This window comes from Podarcis liolepis (assembly GCF_965112155.1).
Source record: "Podarcis liolepis genome assembly, chromosome: 9".
In the NCBI taxonomy this organism is placed as follows: domain Eukaryota; kingdom Metazoa; phylum Chordata; class Lepidosauria; order Squamata; family Lacertidae; genus Podarcis; species Podarcis liolepis.
The window spans coordinates 28,625,557-28,647,607 of NC_139564.1; the positions used below are offsets into that span (position 1 = coordinate 28,625,557).

Here is a 22,051-nt window from a genome sequence, read left to right on the forward strand (position 1 = left end):
CTGGGTGGTTGCATCTCAGCCCCCTAGCATTATACTGTGGCGTACAAAAGGTCCCATATTGTCTGCCATGCTCTGTAACATCTTGCTAAAGCCATTGAGAGTAGCTATTAAGGGATTCAGAGTATAGTGTTGTCAATATGCTGATGGCACCCAGCTCTACTTCACTGATACATCTAAATCAGGTGTGGCTGTGCAATTCTTGGATCAGTGCCTGATAGCAGTGGAGGGATGGATGAGGGCTAACATTGCATGTTGACAAGGTAGATGCTCTGTGATCATTTCCTGATTCCAGGACTTAAGCAGTCTGCTTGTTCTGGGTGCTTCTCTGCATTCCTTCTGAAGGATCAGGTTTATATTGGGGTGGGGTGTTGGACGACCAGAGAGCTGCATTGGCCAAGGCTGCTTAATACCTTATGGCTGGTTTTGGACAGGGAGAGTCTGGCCATAGCACCCCCCAGGCACTGGTGACCTTGAAACTAGACTACTGTAATGCACTCTATGTGGAGCTTCCTTTGAAGTTGGTCCAGAAATTTCAGCTGATGCAAAATTCAGTCGCTACATTGTTGAGTGGTGCAACTTATCACAAGCATGCCACCTCTTTGCTAAAACTGCTGCACTGACTGCCCATAGGATAAGAGACTGAATGTAGTATCTTATCAAGAGGTCCATTCTGCACAAGACAGGAATCAAGGCTTTCGTGTTGTAGCACCTACCCTTTGGAATTCCCTCCTGTTAAAATATCAGAAGGCAGTGTCTCTGCTCCCTTTTCAGCACCTACTGAAGACCTTCCCCTTGCAGCAAGTTTTCTAAGTAGAGATATTTCTTAATCTGCATCTGTATTAGAATTGTTTTTAGGGGTTTCAACTGTTTTGTTGCTTGTGTGTTTGCCAGCCTCGGCTCCTTTGGGAGGAAGGATGGGGTATATATTGAAATAATATTTTTTTAAAAAAGGAATATGAACAAAACAACTTGGGATGCAGTTACCTGAGGGAGCACTTTCCCCCATACTAAGCTACCCACTCATTCAGATTTCAAAGAAGGCTGCCCTCATTTTTCCATAGCTTGCGGAAATTCATTTTGCAGAAGCCAAGGAAAGGGCATTTTCTGAGCAGCACCCAGCCTTTGGAATCATCTTCCCTCCGAAACAAGGCAAGTGCCAAACTTGATGTGTTTTTGGCTCCTGTTAAGGACTTGCCTTTTCACCCAAGCATTTTTGCCAAGCTTTTACTGTGACTTACTGTGGATGTTGCATTTACTGTTTTCAATGTGTTAATTTTTATTTAGAATGCATTTATATTGTTGTGAACCAGCCTGGATTATTATTATTATTATTTCAAAATGATGCTTGTATAGTTAATGATCTTGTAGAGTTGTTTGCTGAGATGCTTACAATGATTTGAATTGCTTTGAACGCTCTAGAATGCTGCACAAGTGGTCAAGATCATTCTTGACATTTGATTCTACATACAGGCTGCAATCCTATACACACTTACTTGGGAGTAAGTCACAATAAACTCAGCTGGGCTGAGGACAGATGTGCACAGAATTGATTTGTTAGTCAAAGAGAGGCAATATATTGCTTCAAATAATTTTGTGGGTGTGGAGTGTCATTTTCTTCACCACAACTCTCTTTCCACAACCCCTAAAGCTAGTGATAATATATTATTGCTTTTAATTTCATTGCAGTTCCTGCTTCCCAGTCACAGGCGTTGTCAAACACTTGTCACTTTGCACTAAGGCAGCAGAAAACATTCAAAGCACATCTTGAATCCAATCAGCTTTTGCTGTTGAAAGGTTCTGCACACATGGACACAGGATATTTATACAGGTGCAAATTTTACAAATGTGCTGCTTCCTCACCCAGAAGGAAGCCATTAGGGTTCAGAAGGAGGAGGCCAGACTTACTCTTGCACACATAAGTGGGTTTCTTTTTAAAAAGAGCGGGGGGTGACATAATCCAGTCATAGCTGAGCACCTTAAAGATACAGTGATTTCAGTGGTAAAGTTAAGAGCATCACTGGGACTTCGCAGTGTTTGACTTTTGCTATGTGGTGCCCAGCTTCTTTAGGGATAGCTATGTAGTATTTTACGACAAAATTATAATCTGTAGCCTAGAAAAGTTGTTTTCTTGCTCTGTAGAATACAAAATAAATTTGGACCTTGTATTAGAACAGATGACGTGTGTGTGTGTGTGTGTGTGTGTGTGTGTACACACACACACACACACACACACACACACTGCTTTTCATAGGAAAAACAGAAATGCTATTTTCTGTCTCATTTCTTACTTCTTTTACAAAATACATGTGGTTGTTGTACTCAGGTATGGCAAAAGCACGACAAATTATGACTCCAGTAAAGTCAGCGGCTGATGTTCTATGAAGCTGAAGGTGTTGTCTGTTTACCTAACTATTCAGTGTGTGCATTCTTGCTGATAGTCTGTTTGTAGCCCCACCTCCCCCATCCTGATCAAAACATATGTGGGGATTTCATACTTTTGGGATAGACATTCTTAAAACTTTCAGACCCTCACTGTTTTCTCAGGGAAGACATTTATATTCAAGATCTATTTCTGCTTTGCATTTTTTTCTGTTTATCTAACCAAGTATGTCTGGATTTTTAAGTAAACAGAATGTTAGGGATTTGTCAGTTCTGGAAAATTAAAAAAAGACTATATTTTCAAGCAGGACATTTTGCTATGGAACAAACAGGTCTGGTAGGCCTCTGAAACACTTAAGCCCTTTAAATTTAATTCCATGATGTGAGATTAGCTGCTGCTTACAGCCACTGATCCAGTTATATCCTGCCTTTTTGGTGGTATTTGCATGTGTGTTAAATGCCACAAAAATATAGTGTGCGTATTCTATAAATGCAAAATTATTACATGAAACAGACTTTCAATGTTTATGAATGCATAGACTGGAAAAAGTTGCTCAGACACTTGATCTAATTTTCAGAAATGAAAATGATGTAATAATAATATTAGTTGTAAACACATTTTAAAAAAGAATAACCATAGAACCATTGCTAGTGAGTGATATTGGTTTGGGGGGGAAAGCAAAACATGTGCAGCATATAGATATGAAGCCATGGATGGTACAAAATCCCCTCCAGGAAGCTTGTGGAGCCAATATCCCAGGAATTCCTTTTGAAGCTAGGAATGTTCAATAATACCCTTTTGTCTGGGGGCTTATAGCTCTAAATATCTCAGATTTAACTTAAGCAAAGAATAAAGATCACCCCTGCTAAAGGAACTCTTTCCATGTGATTTGGAAAGTGATGTCTGTCGTTTTGCCCACTATCCCTCCACAAAGGATGGGTGGAACAATGATGGCAGCCAATATGTCTGAGATTGGAAGAGCTAATGAATATGTGGAATGTGTCGTTCCCCTTTTGTGGCATGTTAGATGGGCTCATCCAGTTGTTGTTGTTGTTGTTATTTTATTATTACATCATCATCATTTATACTCTGCCCATAAAGCTGGGTTTGCCCAGCCGCTCCGGGTGACTCCCATGAGATTAAAAACAGAATAAAACTTCAGATATTAAAAACTTCCCTAAGCAAAGGTTCTTCTCTCAGATAGTTCCATTCTGCAATAGGGCACAGTTTGAGCGGGCCTCCATGCTCCATAAAGTTCAATTCAGTTCTGCATTTTGCTTTACCAACCCCCATTGATTCTTACCAAGTGAGCAGTGCTGTCGCAATAGTCCCTTTTTACCCTTTAATATGGGTGCATCTGGACAAATGCTTAAGGGCTGTGACATTTGCACTCCACATATGGCCAAATATCTCAATGGAAAAGAGATCACAAGGCTCCAAAGGTCAGTAAGGTGCTTGCCAGTAAATACCTATCATAGTAACTCGCACTGTTATCCAACTGACTCCCAAATTGCTCTCCTTGACACTCCCTCCAGTTCAGCCCATGGTAAAAATTCCCACAATTTGGCGCTAAGGCAGCAAAGCAGTAACAAGGACAGCAGCCATTCCTCAACAGCGAGGCCAAGTGGGAGGATCTTGTTGTCTGTACAGCCCAGGACCTCTATACACCCTGCCCAGCCTTGCACTCACTGCATTGCTGCTATTGCAGTGGCTAGACGTCACCCCCCCCAAGTGCACTCCATTGCCACTCAAGGCCGATGGATGCCAACAGAAATAGACACCCATTTTAATTTTTCATACTTATCTCCTGCCATTCAATTCAGCTAAAGAATTCCCATTTCAGTTACTGTTTTCATGCTCTTCTGTTTATTTTACCAATAGCCCACCTTCTATTAATTGACACCTTGCGTACCCGGCACCACTTATACGAGCGATTCCATGAACTTGACCCGGTTATTCAGGAGTTCCAGAGGATTAGCAACATTTGCGTTACATTCCTTTGAACTTCCTTTGAATAAAGGATGGGCTGCTAAACAGGAGTTAGTATTCTAGTAAAAGTAATGAAAAAGGTGGGCCAGGGATCTGCAAAAGTCATGTGAAACCAGATGGCAGCCTTCTGTTACAACAGGGAATTGCTGATGATAATGCCCAGGGCTCGGATCACTTTGGTATGCATTCATCTTGATTGTCTTATTCATTTCCAGTTGCTAAAGTGGCTTCGAATTCAATTATTGTTACCTCATTCTGACAGATCACAGAATAAAGCAGTTATGGTATTCTTCTGTATCTGCTTCTAAAACACACAGAAAGAGTCTGCATTTGAGTAACCATCTGATAGAATCATAGAATTGTATAGTTGGAAGAAACACCAAACTACAACTAATCCAGAATGCAGCAGCTAGACAGGTGACTGGGAGTGGCTGCCGGGACCACATAACACTGGTCCTGAAAGACCTGTACCAGTATTGAATTGAATTCGAGCACAATTCAAAGTATTGGTGCTGACCTTTAAAGCCCTTAATGGCCTCAGTCCAGTAACCTGAAGGAGCATCACCACCCCCATAGTTCAGCCCGGAGACTGAGGTCCACCTCCAAGGGCCTTCTGGAGATTCTCTCCCTGCGATAAGTGAGGTTACAGGGAACCAGACAAAGGGCCTTCTCAGTAGTTGTGCCCACCCTGTGGAACACCCGACCTTCAGATGTCAAGGAATTAAACAACTATCTGACATTTAGTAGACATCTGAAGGCAGCCCTGTTTAGGGAAGTTTTTAATATTCGATGTGTTATTGTGCTTTTAATATTCTGCTGGGAGCCACCCAGAGTGGCTGAGGAAACCCAACCAGATGGGCAGGGTATAAATAATAAGTGATTATGATTATGATTATACAAAGGTCATCTAAAGCACCCCACCTCCAAAGCTCTTGGACCTGACATGGTATATCTGGGACAAAAACGTGAATTATTCATTTCCAACAACAATTAGTTTGACAAATATGTGTTTGAGAAATCTGAGCTCTCTTCCCCTACTCTAAACAAATACAAATGACATTCAAGATTCATGCTGTACTTTATGAGCCTACTGAATCAAAGAGAAGTATGGCCAAATTGCTTTGCACTATAAATGCACATTATTTTTTTTAAAAAAAGTATACCTAAATTGTGTTTTAACACAGAACACTTGAGTCTCATAAGGCTGCTTTTATCTGCTGTTTCACAACACGATGGGCACTTGCAGACCAGCAAGTGCTGAGGTTTCATAACATGCAAATTATTGTCTGAATTGCATTTCAATCCAACATGATTTTTTTATTTAAAAAAAAATACAAAAAATAACCACATTCACATACATTGTTAAAAGAGCCGCTGAGCGGGTAGCTCATGTGAATTCTCATGAGCAAATAACACATCCAGTTCAGATAACGAACACAAAAAGATCCCTGCTGGATCACATCCACTGTGCCCATCAGTATCGTGCTTTCTGCAGTGGCCAATGAGATGCTTCTGAGAAGCCTACAAGCAGGATATAAAGGCTCTTACTCCCTACTGTGGTTGCTCCCAAAAGCTGCTATCCATAGATATGCTGCCTCTGAAACCTGGCCCAATCACTTCATACCATTAAAAAGGGCCCTTGCAATGGACTGTTCAGCGGTTAGCGTGACAAGGCGGTAGGATGGTACTCGCCAATTCCGCACAGTTAATTCGGCGGTATGTTTTTCACTGTCGCTACCCTCTAATATGGTACAGTTGGAAATCAATTAAGCAAGGCAGCTATTCGCCACTAACATGCCAACAGATAGATTTTCCTCGGATACAGGAGATCCAGATTGCATCTCAAGAGGCACATTCATTACTGTCACTTGTTTGTCAGCAGTCTCCTATGATAAATGGGCAAGATCCTCCACATTTGGATACATCTTACATCACACACAGCCCTCTTTTCTTCCATCTGTTTTCATTGGTGCTGCAGACCAAACTGTTCCACTTCGTGTACCTTGTCAGGCGGCAGCGGCGGGCTTTATTAACATGCTTCTTCATGAGCTCCAGTTAGAACAATACTGAAACCTTTCAGGCTACCTAAGCGTGATGAAAATGAAGATGTAAAAAGAAGCAGCTGAAAGGATGATTGAGTGGAAATGCAATATGAGACACACGAGGAGGTAAGTCAAGTGAAGTGTGATGCAGTTACGGAAAAGACCCTTTGCTCTTATGACTCATCCATTGAGAAAGTCTGCCACACTGTCTTTCTGCACAGTGACCACATGCTTCGTCCTCAGTGGGCCAGGCAGTGAAAGGAGATCAAGGAAGCACTGGGAAACACTAGGATTTTGACCTTCTGCAAGGCATTTTGAAGAACATGAATTTACCACAATTATGCCTAAATCATTGAGAAATGTGGAACATGAGCAGCATGCCCATTTCCTATCATATTTGAGGATAGGCTGTAAACTGGGCAAAGGCCTTTGATAACCGCCAAGCCACTACACTCCCTGCTGGCTACCACATCCTGGTTCCAAACGCCACCACGATTCATCTGTTGCTTGGTTTGGTTTCACATTTTGCAGCCTGAGGCAAAGGACAAGATCATGGCCCCCGTCAGTATCATGTACAGAGGTGGACTGGGCAGGCAGCCAAGTCTTAGTTCAATGCTGGTGATGGGATAGCATCCTCCAGCACACCTGAAGCAGCAAGGCCAGATTAGGCGGCCCAAAAGAGGCCATGTGGCAGAATAGCCAGAGACAGCTACAGCTGTACCTGAACTATCAGTCTTTTGAAACAATTGCCTCATTCTACCTTTTATAGGGCAGGCCCTGCATGGCTATTGTGCAGTTTTACACACTGCGATGCTGGACAACAGGAAGCACGTTATCCCAGGCACAATCTCAACCATCAATAGGACGACACAGTTCTGGAAGCCTGGTTCATATTTTTCTGTAGTCAAGATTGAGAGAGCCTTCCAATGAACCATGTAGAAAATAGCAAGACAGAACGAAGTGTTCTATCAGGAATATACTACAACACCAAAACAATCACAGACTTATTTTCAGCAAAGGCTTCTTGAATGATGAATTGATAAGAGAACATTTTCTAATTAGGAAAATGAAGAATGATTTAAGTACTTTTGTAAATCATCCTAGTAGATGAACATAAAGCATAATGAAACCATTCCTTTTTTTCAGATGGGTACCCTAAAAGATGCAGCCTCAGGTATAAAATGCATTCATGAGGGGCAAGGGATCTATTCTTATGTATGTAAAAAAAGCCAAGGCTATGCAATGTGTATATATTTTCTAACTTCTTGAATGGAGCTTGAGCTGTGCTTATCAATTTAGTCACAAAATCAACAACAGCTGTGGATTCACCTACAGCAAATCAGAAAGAGAATATATAAAGCCAAGGAGCCATCTGTGATGCATTTTTTTTTTTTTTTTGCTTCAGGGGGAAAGTATATTTTTGTGGTTCTGGTTTTTCTCAAAATGTTATCAAGGAGGGATAGTGGGTGGAGAAAGATCAGCCAAGGCCAGCTGCATTATCTAGCTTTGCTTTTTTCAATAAGCAAAGTCTGTTACCACAACCATTTGGAGCAAACACAGGAGCTACACAAGTCCAGCCTGGCCCTGCTCTGAACTGGTTTTGGGAAGACATGTCTGACTACAGAGGTTCCTCCTTCTTTTTCACAGAGAACCACGACAGCCAATTTGACGGAGAAAGAAATGGCATCCTTGTAGTCCTAAAGGTACAATGGTGCCCTGCAAGACGAATGCCTCGCAAGACGGAAAACCCGCTAGACGAAAGGGTTTTCCGTTTTTGAGCTGCTTCGCAAGACGATTTTCCCTATGGGCTTCCTTTGCAAGACGAAAACGTCTTTCGAGTGTTCCGATTTTTCCCCGCTTCCCCCCTTTTTTCTAAGCCGCTAAGCCGCTAATAGCCTTTTAGCCGCTAATCCACTAAGCCTTTAATAGCCGCTAAGCCTTTAATAGCCACTAAACCTCTAATAGCGCTAATAGCGCTAATCCGCTAAGCCGCTAATAGGGTTGCTTCGCAAGACGAAAAAACCGCTAGACGAAGAGACTCGTGGAACAGATTAATTTCGTCTTGCGAGGCACCACTGTAGACTTAATATATCCTCTCCTGCTTTAATGAGCACCTAGCTCAAAACAAGGAAGTAAATACATATTGCAGGCCTTGACTTGAGTGTCCATGGAAAAGACTAAAAAGAATAATGAAAGCTATTCCACGAACTCACATATAAAAACAAAGGAGTTGAAAATGCATTATCAGGCCTTGTTGAAATCATCTCCATTTCCAGAGAGAGGAAAAAGAAGAGGAATGTGAACTCTCATTTTTTCATTGCCGTGCAATGCAGGTGAGGTGCGGCTTCAAACACATCTTTGCCTTGGTCTCTCAGCTAACTTTCACACCTCAGGTCACCACAAGCTGGTTTTGCTTGACCCTTGACTCGGGCTTCACAATGAAATTCAGAAGGTCCTTTGAGGGCAGTGTGCTTTCAAACTGCTGCCATATCCTGACTGAGGTGGTGTAGTAGATCCCTTTTAATTTCTTGCAGAGGAGGAGAATAAAGTTGCTAGCCTCTGGTAGTCATGGCATTCACTAACATGAATCAGTTTTAAAGGAAAGTGAGAAGAATGATCACAAGAACCAGTTTACCTGCGGAGCTCTCCACTGGCCATTAAGCTGCAAGATATAAAAGGGCAGAAATTTTCATCACATTCCTTCCCACCACTGAAGGAGTTATTGACAGGAGAAAGAGTGCCTACACTGCCCTCCTCCTTGGTTCCTCTTTCTAAAAACAGTCCATTTTAGAGCCAGCTACCTGTCGAATCTCCAGCCAGCCTCACTTAGATTTGCTTTTACTGAGCTGCATTTTCAAGCTATGCCTTCCACCGTCTTAGATGGACGATATAACAGGGTACCATACAAAGACAGACTCTGTGTATGTGGGCAACTGCAAGTGGAAGACATCTTGCACTATTTGCTATATTGCCCACTATACATGGACCCAGGAGGCAATTTCTCACCTTACCATCCATGCAGGAAAGATGTCTCTCCCTGGCAGAGAAGGCCCTATGGCTTCTTAGTGATGTAAATGCTTCAGTGACTCATAAAGTCACCCTTTTTGCTTTGGCGGCCAAAAAGATCAGAAAGAAAACCCTGGACAATATAGCAGTGAACTGCAAGGGAGACACAGAGATCTAAATAGAGACCATTATTTGTGGCACTACACCCCTTTTGCTTGTATTTATTTTTGATTCAGATCTGTCATGGCCAATGGCTAGTTCAATAAAGTTATTTGGATTGGATTGGATTGATTGGGGGAATCCAGGTTCAGTACAAGTGGTTGGAGAACAACCTGACCATGCATCCAGAGATATTAAAAGGGCAACACTCGTTGGGCTATGCATGGTTCTGAACCCAAAGCAAGGTTACAGGTTCAATCCCTGGAAATCTTGCTGAATCCATGGAGAGGTGGCTAATACTGAGCTAAATGGGACAATGGTTTGACTTGGAATATTGGCAAATTGCTATGTTAAGATATAGGAGGACTGCCAGAACAAGATGATGACTGGACCTGAAAGATGATCCATTCTACAAAATACCTGCTACATATGTATACTGATATTATGATCACTAATGGATTGAGGCTTCTTTATTCTCATATGTTATATTTACAAGTTGTGGCATGCATGTGACACAGAAAACAAAGGTAAAAACTCCCAGCCCTGACACCAGAATGTATTATTCTGTTCCCAAACAGATATATTTCAACCTGCAATATTTGTCTGTTCAGTTTATTGGAAAAATAGAACTGAGAGAGTTAAAAGTGATCAAGGTCCACAGTAACCTGTTAATCCTGACAGAATGCTGCTACAGAACCTGCTTCAAATTTTCCTCCAGTTGTGTTTGAACAGCTGTTTAAACTGGAAATGAGATTGTGGATTTGAAAACACACAGCCTCCTTCCTCAGAGAAGAAAAACAATCCCATTATTCAAGAACCTTCTTTCAGGAAAGTCCACAGTCTCTGCCTACTGATTTTTGATCTTTGGATTTTTGCAAATAGTGCAGGCATATTGCCACTGTTCAGAATCCAAAGGGAATTTATAGCCCCCTTTCTCTCAGTATATAACTATAGTGTGGTATCCAATGTTATTCGGACTCAGAGCAAACCCTGTGAAATCAATGGACTTAAAATTACCTGTCTGTCAATTTCATTGGGGCTCCTGTATGACTAACTTGGAATATCACCCACAGATATGTCAATGTCACATGAACAAACTGAGCACCATTTATTTAGTTAGTTCTTTCCACAGTGGACTCGTTTCTTAATTTTATTCAGTGCTTTCCTGAATGAACACTTTCCCTTTTGTACCACTCGAGTACTTGCAGGCAGCACGTAAGAAAGACAACACTCCAAGCTGTAGCAGGGCCCTGCCACATAATAAAATACAGTTTTCTTTGAATAAAAATGTGAAGCCTCTGCACTTAAGCATTCATTGGTTTGCCTTATGAAGCAAGGCCTTCTCTCACACAGTGCTGCTCTTTCCAACACCCATTTGACAGTTGTGATGCTTGCTTGCTGGCACCTACTCAAGTCTCTTCAGCATCAGGAAACAGTTTTATTTTCCCAGGCCCTGACTCAGTGGCAGAACCCATCCTTTGCACACAGAAGAACTCAGGTTCATCTTCATGTAGGGCTGGGGAAAGAACCCTGTTTGAAATCCTGCTGAGATTCTCCCAGATTAAAGCTGCATTAGATGGGCCAATAGTCTGTGACTTCTATAAGGCACCTTCCAAAATGTTGGCTGGGGTGAGTTTTTATCTAGTGGTTTTAGCTTATCTGTTTCAAATCTTGCTGTTTCTAATCCTACTATTTACTGCTTTTGATTTTATGTTACTAATTGCTTTATCATGTGTTGCTGGCTGCCCTGAAAGCAATTCTTACTGGCAGGATATTTTTAAAAAGAAAAGAAATGAATGAATGAATGCATAAAATATCATGTTACCAATTATCCCATTAACTGTGCTGGACCAATGCTCTTGTAAAGGAATCAATTAAAGTGGGAAGTTATCCCGTTGCTGCTACAAAATTGTTATATGACGAGCCTTGCGTGTACCCAAGAGATTGTGTTCAGTGTTAAGTTTGTAAAGAAGCTGTAGCTGTGTTTAAAATTATGAAAGATTTGGAGTGCAAAAGTACATTGTCTGTCATGGACGCACTCCTATGAAGGAAGGATTCTCATCATCAAGTCTGCTACACTGACTAACGCTGCTTTCGGGCATTGATTGGTGTGATCATGGCACATTTTTCAGCTGCCTTGTTTGCACGAAACATTGCAGAGGCACAGTGACTGTAAACATGATCACAGCCGGTGATGTACTTCTTCCTCGATAACGGTTATATCCACAGAGCTACTTAAAGCATTTTGGAGAACTGGTCCTCAAAGGGACAAAAGAAACAGTGTGTCCTATGTTCCATAGATATGCGCCCCTTTAAAAATGCTTCATTTCAGTTCAGGCAAACCTAGTCTTTTGCCTGGCTTCTTTCAGCTGCAGTCTCTGGTGTGGCCTCAGAACTTCACACACTATAAATCTCTTTGAAAGGAAATATGCATCAAAGCAGTTCACTCAGTTGTCTCTCCATGTTAGCCATTTCCCCAAACATTAAATGCATCCAGGTTTTCACTTTGCCTCCTTCCTCTCCCCCATACTGTTGGTGCCTTGCTGATCTCAGGGTAGCTAATCTCATGCCAGAGCCAGATCACGAGGCACAGGAATGTAGTCTCACCTACTTCAGATAGAATCTGCGGTGGGAACTGGGAGTATCTGGGCTACTCTGTATCTCTGTCATTCTAGATGGCTGTTCCCTTCTTGTGTTCTTTTGTCACTGAAGGGTGATGATAAGAGTTCATGTCATGCAAAGTCTCTGAGCTCACTTTTTTGTAACCCGAGACATAACCAAGGGTTAACCATCACCTCAATTGCCTGAAAGATGAATGTCACATGAGCAGAACTAACAAGAAACAGGGAAAGTGACACTTAATGTGTCACTTAACACTCAATACTGCATTAACTACTGAGTTGTAAGATGGTGGGGGAGGAAGAGAGAAAAGTGCCCTTGTTTGCTTTTCCTACATTTGAAATTAAAAGACCAAGTAAAAAAGGGGGTATTTTGATTTGCAATAAATTCTCATTCATGAAGGTGACCTTCTCATGACAGAAAGTGGGAAAAACTTTGACTATGCCAAAGGCATCCCTGCCTTATTAAACCACATCTGGGAGCATACCTTCGACCTCCAGCATCATTTAATGAAATAGAGAGGACAATAAAGGAACATCAAACCAGACTCTGCCACAAATTCAATGATAACAGGTTAGAACTTAATGAGAGAGGCCCGGCCACCACCTAAGCCAAAGTGTGTAAGTTGTCCTAGGAGTACTTGCAGGGTTGTTAATTTATGGTAAACCAGAATTTCCCTTTGGAATTGGCCATCTCTAGGGTATTAGAAAGGTTCCTCCTGAATGCTGCCTCTATGGAGGAGTGGCCAGCCTTGGAATAATCAGTGCAGGGGTAGTCAAGGGGTAGTTGTGTCCTTCTACCAGCCCCAGCCAACATGGCTAATGGTCATGGATGATAGGAGTTATAGTCCACAATATCTAGAGAGCATCACATTGGCTACCATTGGTTTAGTGGAAAATTATCAAAGAAAACCCCACTGAAGGCCTTTGTGTTCTTTTTCTTTCAGAGTCTATGAGTTGTACTACCTCCAGTATCAAGAGGCTGCATGCCTCTGAGCACCAGTCAGAAGATTGCTATCGTCCTCATGTCCTGCTGGTGGTCTTCCCACCAGCATACGGTTGACCATTATGAGAACGTGATGCTGAATTAATTGGGCATAGCATCTTTCTTATATTCTTAAATAAACCTTTTTAAAGCTTTTGTCAATTACACTTTTAATTAGTGATGCATACTCTTTGTGGAGCGTCTGGATTGTGTGTAAGTGTTTGTTTCTTGTGATTTTTATTTCCATCTTTACAAAACACACACATGTTTTACTGTAAGAGCGACTTATGCAGTATACAATATGCAATCTCTTCCTTTCTCTGGCTTTCTGTCTGAATAGTCCATTTCGTTGTGTTCATTGTACAGCCGCAAAACTGATACTTCAGGCTTCACGGAGCTCCATGGCTTTGCACTAGCAAAACTGATTGGACTATTCTTGACACAGCCATATGCTTGAGTGAGTGATAACTGCTAAATACAAATGACATGATTCAATAAAGTCAGTTACTATAAGCCTTTTAAACTAGAAATCCCATGTGTGCCTGTCAGTGCAATTGACAGCTGAAAGTTCGTTTATGAAGATCTCAAACTAGACTTGACAGAACAATGAATCTCAAATTACATCTACACAGAAGCAGCAACTTGTAAAATATGTCTGACCTACCTTACAGTAGTGTATATCACTTACAGAAGGGACAACACAAAAAATACCTCCTGATTGTGTCTGTGGCAGCTCAAAAATCTTTTGTAGCCTATTTGTTGGTGCACAAGCAGCAAACTCCAAAGAGGAAGTTGTAGTGTAGACAAAACTGTTGAAAGAATATCAACCGAGAACCAAATTTATTAAAAAACTTTTGTTTCCTACAAAGATGACACCTTGGTGCATTATTTGCTTCCTTGAACATTAACCGGCTTATCCAAGTAAGAGAATTTACAGGCTTTCCATTAATAATTATGACAAACTACTTGCTGAAAAAGTAATGTAGTTAGCAAATTATTCATAACCCAGTCTTGGTCTTTATAATAATAATATACAAAAAAAAAAAGAATATGAATGACAGATTCATTGCACAAGCCTAATTCTAAACTCTGCAGAATTCCATGGGGTAAAAATTCTTCCTAGCAATTTAATTACATGTTCCTTGACTTAATCAGATGTTGAATACCATTCTGAGATTTTGTTTCCTCTGGCACTGGCATTTACAAATATTGCATTAGTGCTAACGTAGCATTTCAACAAAAATTACTCACATTGCTTGCTTTTGATTTGCCTTCCACAATAGCAACCCAAAGTAGTAAACCATGCTGAAGCAGTTGAGACAGCATGTCCCCAGATCTCATTCTCCACAGCACAGTGCCACTTGAAAAATATTCTAGTATTTCAATATCAGTTCTGAATTTAATCAAAACATTTATAAACCAGAATAAACTTTGCTTGCAAGAGCCATGCTGGTTAACAGAATTGAAGTCAATTTACCGGGTTAATAAAAATCTAGCCACTATTATAATATTACTAAAGCGTAATAAAGTGCTGCACAGACTTAGCAATCTCTCAGTTACCAGTACAGAGGACTTACTTTATTATCCTAGGGTGACATTTGCTGAGGTCCCCATGCTTTCAATGGAACCCAATCATGTGTAATTATGAGGTGGATTAAGGTAATTCAAAGCACCATCGTCAATATGTAAAATTTCAAACTAGACTGTGAGAATGTCTGAGGAATGAGATACAATGAGTTTATACTATTATTTCAGAGAACTCACTGATTGTTTCCTTAGAGAAAGCAACTGTTTCCCCATATCCTGGCAACAAAACATTTACACCCTGTGCAGTGCAAAGCTAAGCATGTCTACTGGAACAGCAGACTGGAATTTACACCCAGTAAGTGTGCTTTGGATTGCAGTTTTAGTTAACTATCTACTTCACCACATGATAGAGCATTTAAAAAGAACTCTTACCTATAACAGAATGGTGATGGCTTTGGGTGACAATTTGCCCTTCTAAAATGGTCTTATAAATCCACCCACAGTATGTAAACTTATGTTGATTCTAGCCTCATGTAATTTAGGGTACCCTTTTTCTTTTTTGTCTGAACAGAAATACAAGACACCATGAAAAAAGTGATTATGTGAACACATTAGAGTTTTGTGTGTGTGTCTTGTGTTCACTAATCAGGTGAGAAGTCTGGAGTTTATACTCCTACAAAGGAAACACTAGACACTCTTTCGTGCAAGCCAAAATTAGCTGTCAGTTTCTCCATGGACATTTTCCATGTGTACTTTGAGGTAGTCGTTTCTTGTAAACTTTTTGTGGCATAGCTGGCATTCCGCCATGGGGCGATTGGGATTGTGAGTCAGTTTGTGCCGGATCAGCATTTTCTTCAGGCTGAACGACAAGTCACAAACCTAAAGCAATGATAAAAAGACAAAAAGGAAACCAGTGGATTGTTGATGATTCAGAAGAATATTTCATAAGTAGACATTTGGGCACCCAACATTATGCACAACCCAGATTAAGCAATAGGGTAACATTATTCACCATTTCTGAACCAGGGATATGCTGGTTACTTAATTCATCTTTTATCTAATCATATAAGAAGGCTTTAGTTGTATCTCTGGATTGCACCACTGTAGAGCTGCCTCCTTTTTTTCCTGGAGAACACAGCAAAGCTGTGTGGCTTTAAGAGATCACACAGTTTGGATATAAAGAAGGTAACTACTCCTTCACTATTTTGCTGCTCATCCTCTCTAACATTAAGCAAGTGACTATCTCTCATCCTCAACTAGTGAGAAAACTAGTACAGCAATGCATGGAGGAAAAATCATCACTCCACAAGCCAGTAACCAAGGGTGGACCAATAGCAACCACAGAATAAGACCAAGCCAGCCATAGTTGTCTCTACTGTCTTTACTGAAACACTTAAAAACTTGGTAAGTTGCTCATCTGTATTCACTAAGAGAAGTATGAAGAACAGGAAGTAGAAGTCACTTCCACTAGGCTTGACAACATTTGAACTGGCCCTGAAGTTGTCCTTTGAAAAGTATTTGATCTTCAGCATGAGCAGATGGTCATATTTACCTCCATGCTGCTGATTTCTGTATCTCAAACCTCGGATAAAGAGAGAGAACAAGGCTAGGCTGTTATTTTTCTGGACAGTTGGTAGCAATATCTGTACTTCCTGCTCCCTCCCAAAGTAATTTTCTGATCTAAGGGTTTAATTCAACAATAATATAACTACTTGTGCTTATGGACTGCATGAGAAGTAAAACCCAGGTGAGGCTGATGTTTGAACAGTGTCTCCCTACTAGGGAGTTAAGCAGTGTTCTATCTTCCCAAGGATATCTGGTATTATTCATTGTGCAAGCAAAAACAATACAATGACATGCTGAATGAGAAAACATACAACGCATCCTGACTGCTGAGTTTTTCTCTGTAAGACCAATGATTAATGAACTGCTTTCCATAACCCTTTGGAAACAGTACCAGCATACTTCTGTCAAGGTATAAGAATGCTGGATCAGCATCATTTACATGTATAATTTTAAGGAGTGTCATTTAAACACTGGAAGAAAAGAGTATTTGCCCTAAAAGGAATTTGTCTCAGAAACTCTTATTCTTTCCTCACTATGTTCAATGACAGGCACTGTCCAATGGTCAGTTCTGCTCCAAACGGGCCTATTTTAGTAGATTACGAGTTCGAATATAGAGGCTTAATGCATTCCCAGTTATCAGAAGACCTAAGGATAAGTGCAATGCAATCAGATGATCATTACCCACATCTAGGAAAAGCAGTTGTGTGCAACCTCTACAGTGCACCATTAAATTAAACAACCACAGACCCAAGTATTCCCTGTGACCAGACTGGAATTTTCAAAATGGCTAGGGCTTTCTCTCTTTAATAGGTGTCAAGGGCTGGGGAAGAACAAGCGATGACACAAATCTTCTATCTCCTAATGCTTAACACATTACTGCAAAGGGACAGAGAAGGCAAGGCACTATTGCAGGTCCATACTGTAATGGCTCCTTCTGCCATGCAAATGGCAGTAGCCATATTAGTCTTTTGCAGCAAAAACAAGATTTAAGACTTTCAGGTAAATTCATACTTTCAGCTATGAATTTGGTAGCTCTGCTTGGAACAAACAAATTTTAATGACGGCAAGGAGATGGAGGATCCAGTGCACTGTGAATCGTCTCTATGGAAATGAGGGCGATCACCATAGAATCATGGAATTGGGACCCAATGGTCACCCAGTCCAGTTGCAATGGGTGTGGAACTTGTTGCTCTCCAGGGGTTGCTGGACTATAGCTTCCATCATCTGTGATCCTTCACCTTTACAGCTAATGGCAATTAGAGGCCAACAACATCTGGAGGGACGGACGTTGCCAACCCTGGTTTATAGCATGCAGTAGACTTTACGGTCCCATACCCTTTAGCAAAATCAGTTCCTTTTTTTTTTTTTTTTTTGGATCCTATTTTTGCCTTCTGGTGGTGTCTTGTACAAATGTTGGTAGTGTGATATAACGTAATTCTCTAAAGTGTGCATGTGGGATGTTTGTGTGGATGCAGCTTGCCATTAATGTACAGGCATGTAAATAGATGTGCATGAACGCTAAGGCAGTGTGCAGCCAAACATTTTACAGACTGCAGCAGCTGTACTGTATTTTGAACTGCTGATAAAGATATAATTAAAACAAAACACAAGTTAAACAAAAGAACAGGCACTGTCTTGGCTCCTAAATCAGTGAAGGGCAGGCAATTTTAGAGTAAACAAATACAGCTGGGTGACTAGAGCCTTCAGCAATGTGTGATAATAGGCTCAGGCAGTGATCCTTACTATGGAGTACACGGGAAATGACATGTCCCTATTTTCACCTGGGACATGTTGAAGGGCCTGCAGTCTCTGCCTTCCCTGTGTTATTATAACATGGTCAAATGGAATCATGTGGACCACTGGACCACACTGATTAAATACTGACTGTGACTTTTGCACACTTAAATGGCAAGTATAAAATGCCTCTTTTACCAAAATCATGAAACCTCTAACAGATGTAGATGCTGCAAAGAAACACATTTAACCCAGTAAGTACTACCGATGACCACATTTGCATGAATGTATATGTTTATGCAGCATCATAGACACATCGTTCATCTTCCTGGAAATAAATTCTAGGAATATCATCTTCAGCAGATGTGCTGTGTCAAATTCTGCTACCAGTAAGTAGTTCTTAATGAGTCTCAATCATACAAGTGATGACAGTTTAACAATGGCACATTATCTTTGCAAAATGAGAAGAATAAACTGCTTACAGATGCACACTTAATACCTATCCCTCGCTAAGCAGTAAATTCTTCTTGATATGCTATAACTGTAACATTTCAAAAGCCTGCAAATAAATAAAGAAGTGTGCACTGCCAAGGTTAAAACAAAACAAAGAAACAGTACAAAGAGTTTGCAAAGTGATAGCTGCAATGCATGGAGAAAATTATAAGATTGGTTGCCTCAAACAGGAAAGGTGAGTCATGCAAAATACAACTTTTCTGTGACATTCTGAAAAGCTGAAGTTTGAAAGCAGTTTTTTATTAGCTGAGATGCTGTTCTAGATTCTAGAATCTAGCATCAAAAGCTGAAAGTAAAGGCTTTTGAAACATGCTGAGAAAGAATTTAATGTAGCTAATTTAATGTTAAATGCATTTAAATGTCTAGTGTGAGAATTTAAATGGGCAGTTTAAGTATATGTATGCTAAATGCTGGACAGAACAAGGAAGCATCTCAGTATGAGAAATGTACATTTAGAGTTGAATAGCACATTCAGAAATATCACATGGCGTAGCCTTTCCTTGCACTGTACCAGTTCAGACAGCAAGCTGAGGATCATATGTTTGAATGATCATCCTCCCAATGCAAAAATCTTTTGTGAAGGGAAAGGGTTCTAGTCTTTGGCCAGGTGTGTCAGCTTCCCCCACTTTTGAAATATGTCATCCTTAGAAGTGGCTCATTGGCTGGAGCAGAGACGCCATACTACATTCCCTGTAGATAGGCTGCTATTGCTTCTCAGGAAGGAGGGGGCAGGGCAGCAGGGTAAATCCAACAGCAAAATCAAAGTCTAACCTCCCTACTGTCTCTTCTCTCTAAGTAAGCAAGCCACCTGCCAGGAAGCTAGTGCAATGGCTCTAGGGTTGGCCCTAGGGCTGGCCCAAGACATTTTGTCGCCTGAAGCAAACAGTTCCCCACGTCCACCAGGGAAGAAGGGTTAAGTTTAGATCTACATCAGGAACAAGGGGGTGGGATAAAGATCTACATTAGACACAAGGGTGGGGGGAGACCAGCAGGGCCTCCTACTCCCCAAGAGGCCGCTATAGAGGTGGCATTGGGGTTGAGAGATGTCAAGGAGATGGCAGATCCAGTCTCCAAGGAGCATGTCACAGCTGTCGGTAGTACCACAGCAGCGGCAGCAGGCAATGCATTCCTTGGAGGCTGGATCTGCTGCCCCTGTGGATCTTGCTGCCTGAAGTTGTTGCTTCACCTTGCTTCATGGATGGGCCAGCCCTGTTTCCCTGCAGCATGGAAACTGGAAGAAGAAGGAGAGGAGAAGGAGAAGGAGAAGGAGAAGGAGAAGGAGAAGGAGAAGGAGAAGGAGAAGAAGAAGGAAGAAGAAGAAGGAAGAAGAAGGAAGAAGGAAGAGGAGGAGGAAGAAGAAGAAGAAGAGGAGGAGGAGGAGGAGGAGGAGTTTGGACTTGATATCCCACCTTTCACTCCCCTTAAGGAGTCTCAAAGCGGCTAACAATCTCCTTTCCCTCCCTCCCCCACAACAAACACTCTGTGAGGTGAGTGGGGCTGAGAGACTTCAAAGAAGTGTGACTAACCCAAGGTCACCCAGCAGCTGCATGTGGAGGAGTGGGGAAGTGAACCCGGTTCACCAGATTACAAGTCCACCGCTCTTAACCACTACACCACGCTGGCTCTACACCACGTTGGAAGGGGAAAAGGAGCAGAAAATATATTTTTTAATGCCCTATGGGGTCTTGCTGTCCAAGAAGCATGTTTAAAAATGTGGTGGAAGAAGGATACAGAGGCACCTCAATGGAGAGATGAAACACACATACACAATGTGGTGATGTCACCGAAAACAGCAGCCCTGGGTGAATTCTACTGAAACACCTAACACTGAGTAATACCTAGAATTACCTCATAGATTGCTGCTATCGTATCTACATGCCCCATGGGACATTCTTGGCAGCTATGCCAAGATGTGGAAATGTTCCATGTGTGGTGGTAATAGATTATCCTGCCTCTAAGGCATGTTGTATGCTACAGCAGCTGGTGCAAGCAGAAAATTCATCACGGGGATGCCTTTTTCAGTGGCATCCCTGTGGGCAGTGCAAGGTCTGTTATATTACCAAATGGGCTGGGGCACATTTTGATTCTTTAAAGCACTATAAATGCAGCCTATGCATGTTGAGTCCTTTAAGAGTCAAATATTTTCAAGCAAAAAGCTAGTATTTGCTCAGTCATATGCACAACCTTTATTTGAACAAACCTATTTTTATACCAGGTTTTTTTATAAAAACAACAACAACAACTGAGCAGTATTGAACAAAGTTTTGCTCAGAGTTGTCTCATTGAAATTAATGAACATGACTAGGTTAGGTCTGTTAATTTCAATTGGTCTACTCTGCGTAAAAATTTATGAAATACTATCCATCAGATGTCAGTTGTTACAGACTGTTAAATACAACAGTGGTACTGTTCAGGCTTTTGAAAACTTATTGCAAACCAAACAAAATATGGAACGACTATTGAAATTTCAATTAGATCTTCATCCATGCCCCTGCCAACTTTTATTATGCATTTAGTTGGTGATATTTTTTGTGATCTACTTTGCAAATAGTCTGATAAAAACCTGCAATTCATATATTTATTCTGTTCAAACACACAAATGTTCAACCAGTTCTGCAATCTGAAGTCACAAATGATCATAAAGCATATTACAGTTAAACATACAATATTTCTAGCTAACATTAGGATTACACACACACAGGATGCTTTTCCTGCTACTGCTATTTTGATAGTGCAATCTTATACAGGCCTGCACAGAATTACCATACATCCTGCAGAATTCAATGGCTTTTATTTGTAGGTAGAAGAAGAAGAAGAAGAGTTTGGATTTGATATCCCGCCTTTCACTCCCCTTCAGGAGTCTCAAAGCGGCTAACATTCTCCTTTCCCTTCCTCCCCCACAACAAACACTCTGTGAGGTGAGTGGGGCTGAGAGACTTCACAGAAGTGTGACTGGCCCAAGGTCACCCAGCAGCTGCATGTGGAGGAGCGGAGACGCGAACCCGGTTTCCCAGATTACGTGACTACCGCTCTTAACCACTACACCACACTGGCTCTACACCTTAGGTAAGTGTGCACAGGGCAAAAACATTGCAACGGCTCAAGTCAGCCTTCATGCCAAATCATGATCTTTGCAGACCATAGTTCAGAATCCACACCATGAATTGAGCTTCCAGACCTAGGGTTGTATTCCAAATCAGTCATACTCAGAGCAGACCCACTGAAATTAACGAACATGGCTACCTAAGGTTCATTAATTTGAATGTGTTTGAGTAAACTTTGGTGTTCCTTTGTTTCAGTTATGATCTATTCATAAATTCAGTACCATCTACATGGTGCAACAACCTTTTTAGGCACAGCAATGGCCCTGGCAGTGGTTTGTCCATGATGAATTGAGGCTGTGGTTTGCAAATCAGCTTTGGTGAAAACATAATGCCAAAGCCTGGTTTGGCTTTGCAAATCATGGTTTTGCATTATTCTGAACGCAACCAATATTTTAATCTGGGTAGACATTATAGAAGCTAGTATGAAA

The 22,051-nt window shown here is 41.3% G+C and overlaps 1 protein-coding gene and 1 long non-coding RNA gene across 4 annotated transcripts in view; one reads left to right on the plus strand and one right to left on the minus strand.

Annotated features, from left to right (window-relative positions):
- Nucleotides 1-6,543: 6,543 nt before the first annotated feature.
- LOC310686563 lies at nucleotides 6,544-13,332 on the plus strand. The gene is made up of 3 exons (XR_014515989.1): nucleotides 6,544-8,122; nucleotides 8,493-11,205; nucleotides 13,142-13,332. It is a non-coding gene; the product is annotated as an uncharacterized lncRNA (long non-coding RNA).
- Nucleotides 13,333-14,002: 670 nt separating this feature from the next.
- PRDM5 (PR/SET domain 5) overlaps nucleotides 14,003-22,051 on the minus strand; it is an 86,547-nt gene continuing 78,498 nt past the window's right edge. For all 3 annotated transcript variants that reach the window (XM_083460342.1, XM_083460343.1, XM_083460341.1), the window contains one exon: nucleotides 14,003-15,585. In XM_083460342.1, coding sequence (XP_083316468.1) covers nucleotides 15,421-15,585 — 165 coding nt within the window. In that variant the 3' untranslated portion in view covers nucleotides 14,003-15,420. The remainder of the gene's footprint in view (nucleotides 15,586-22,051) is intronic.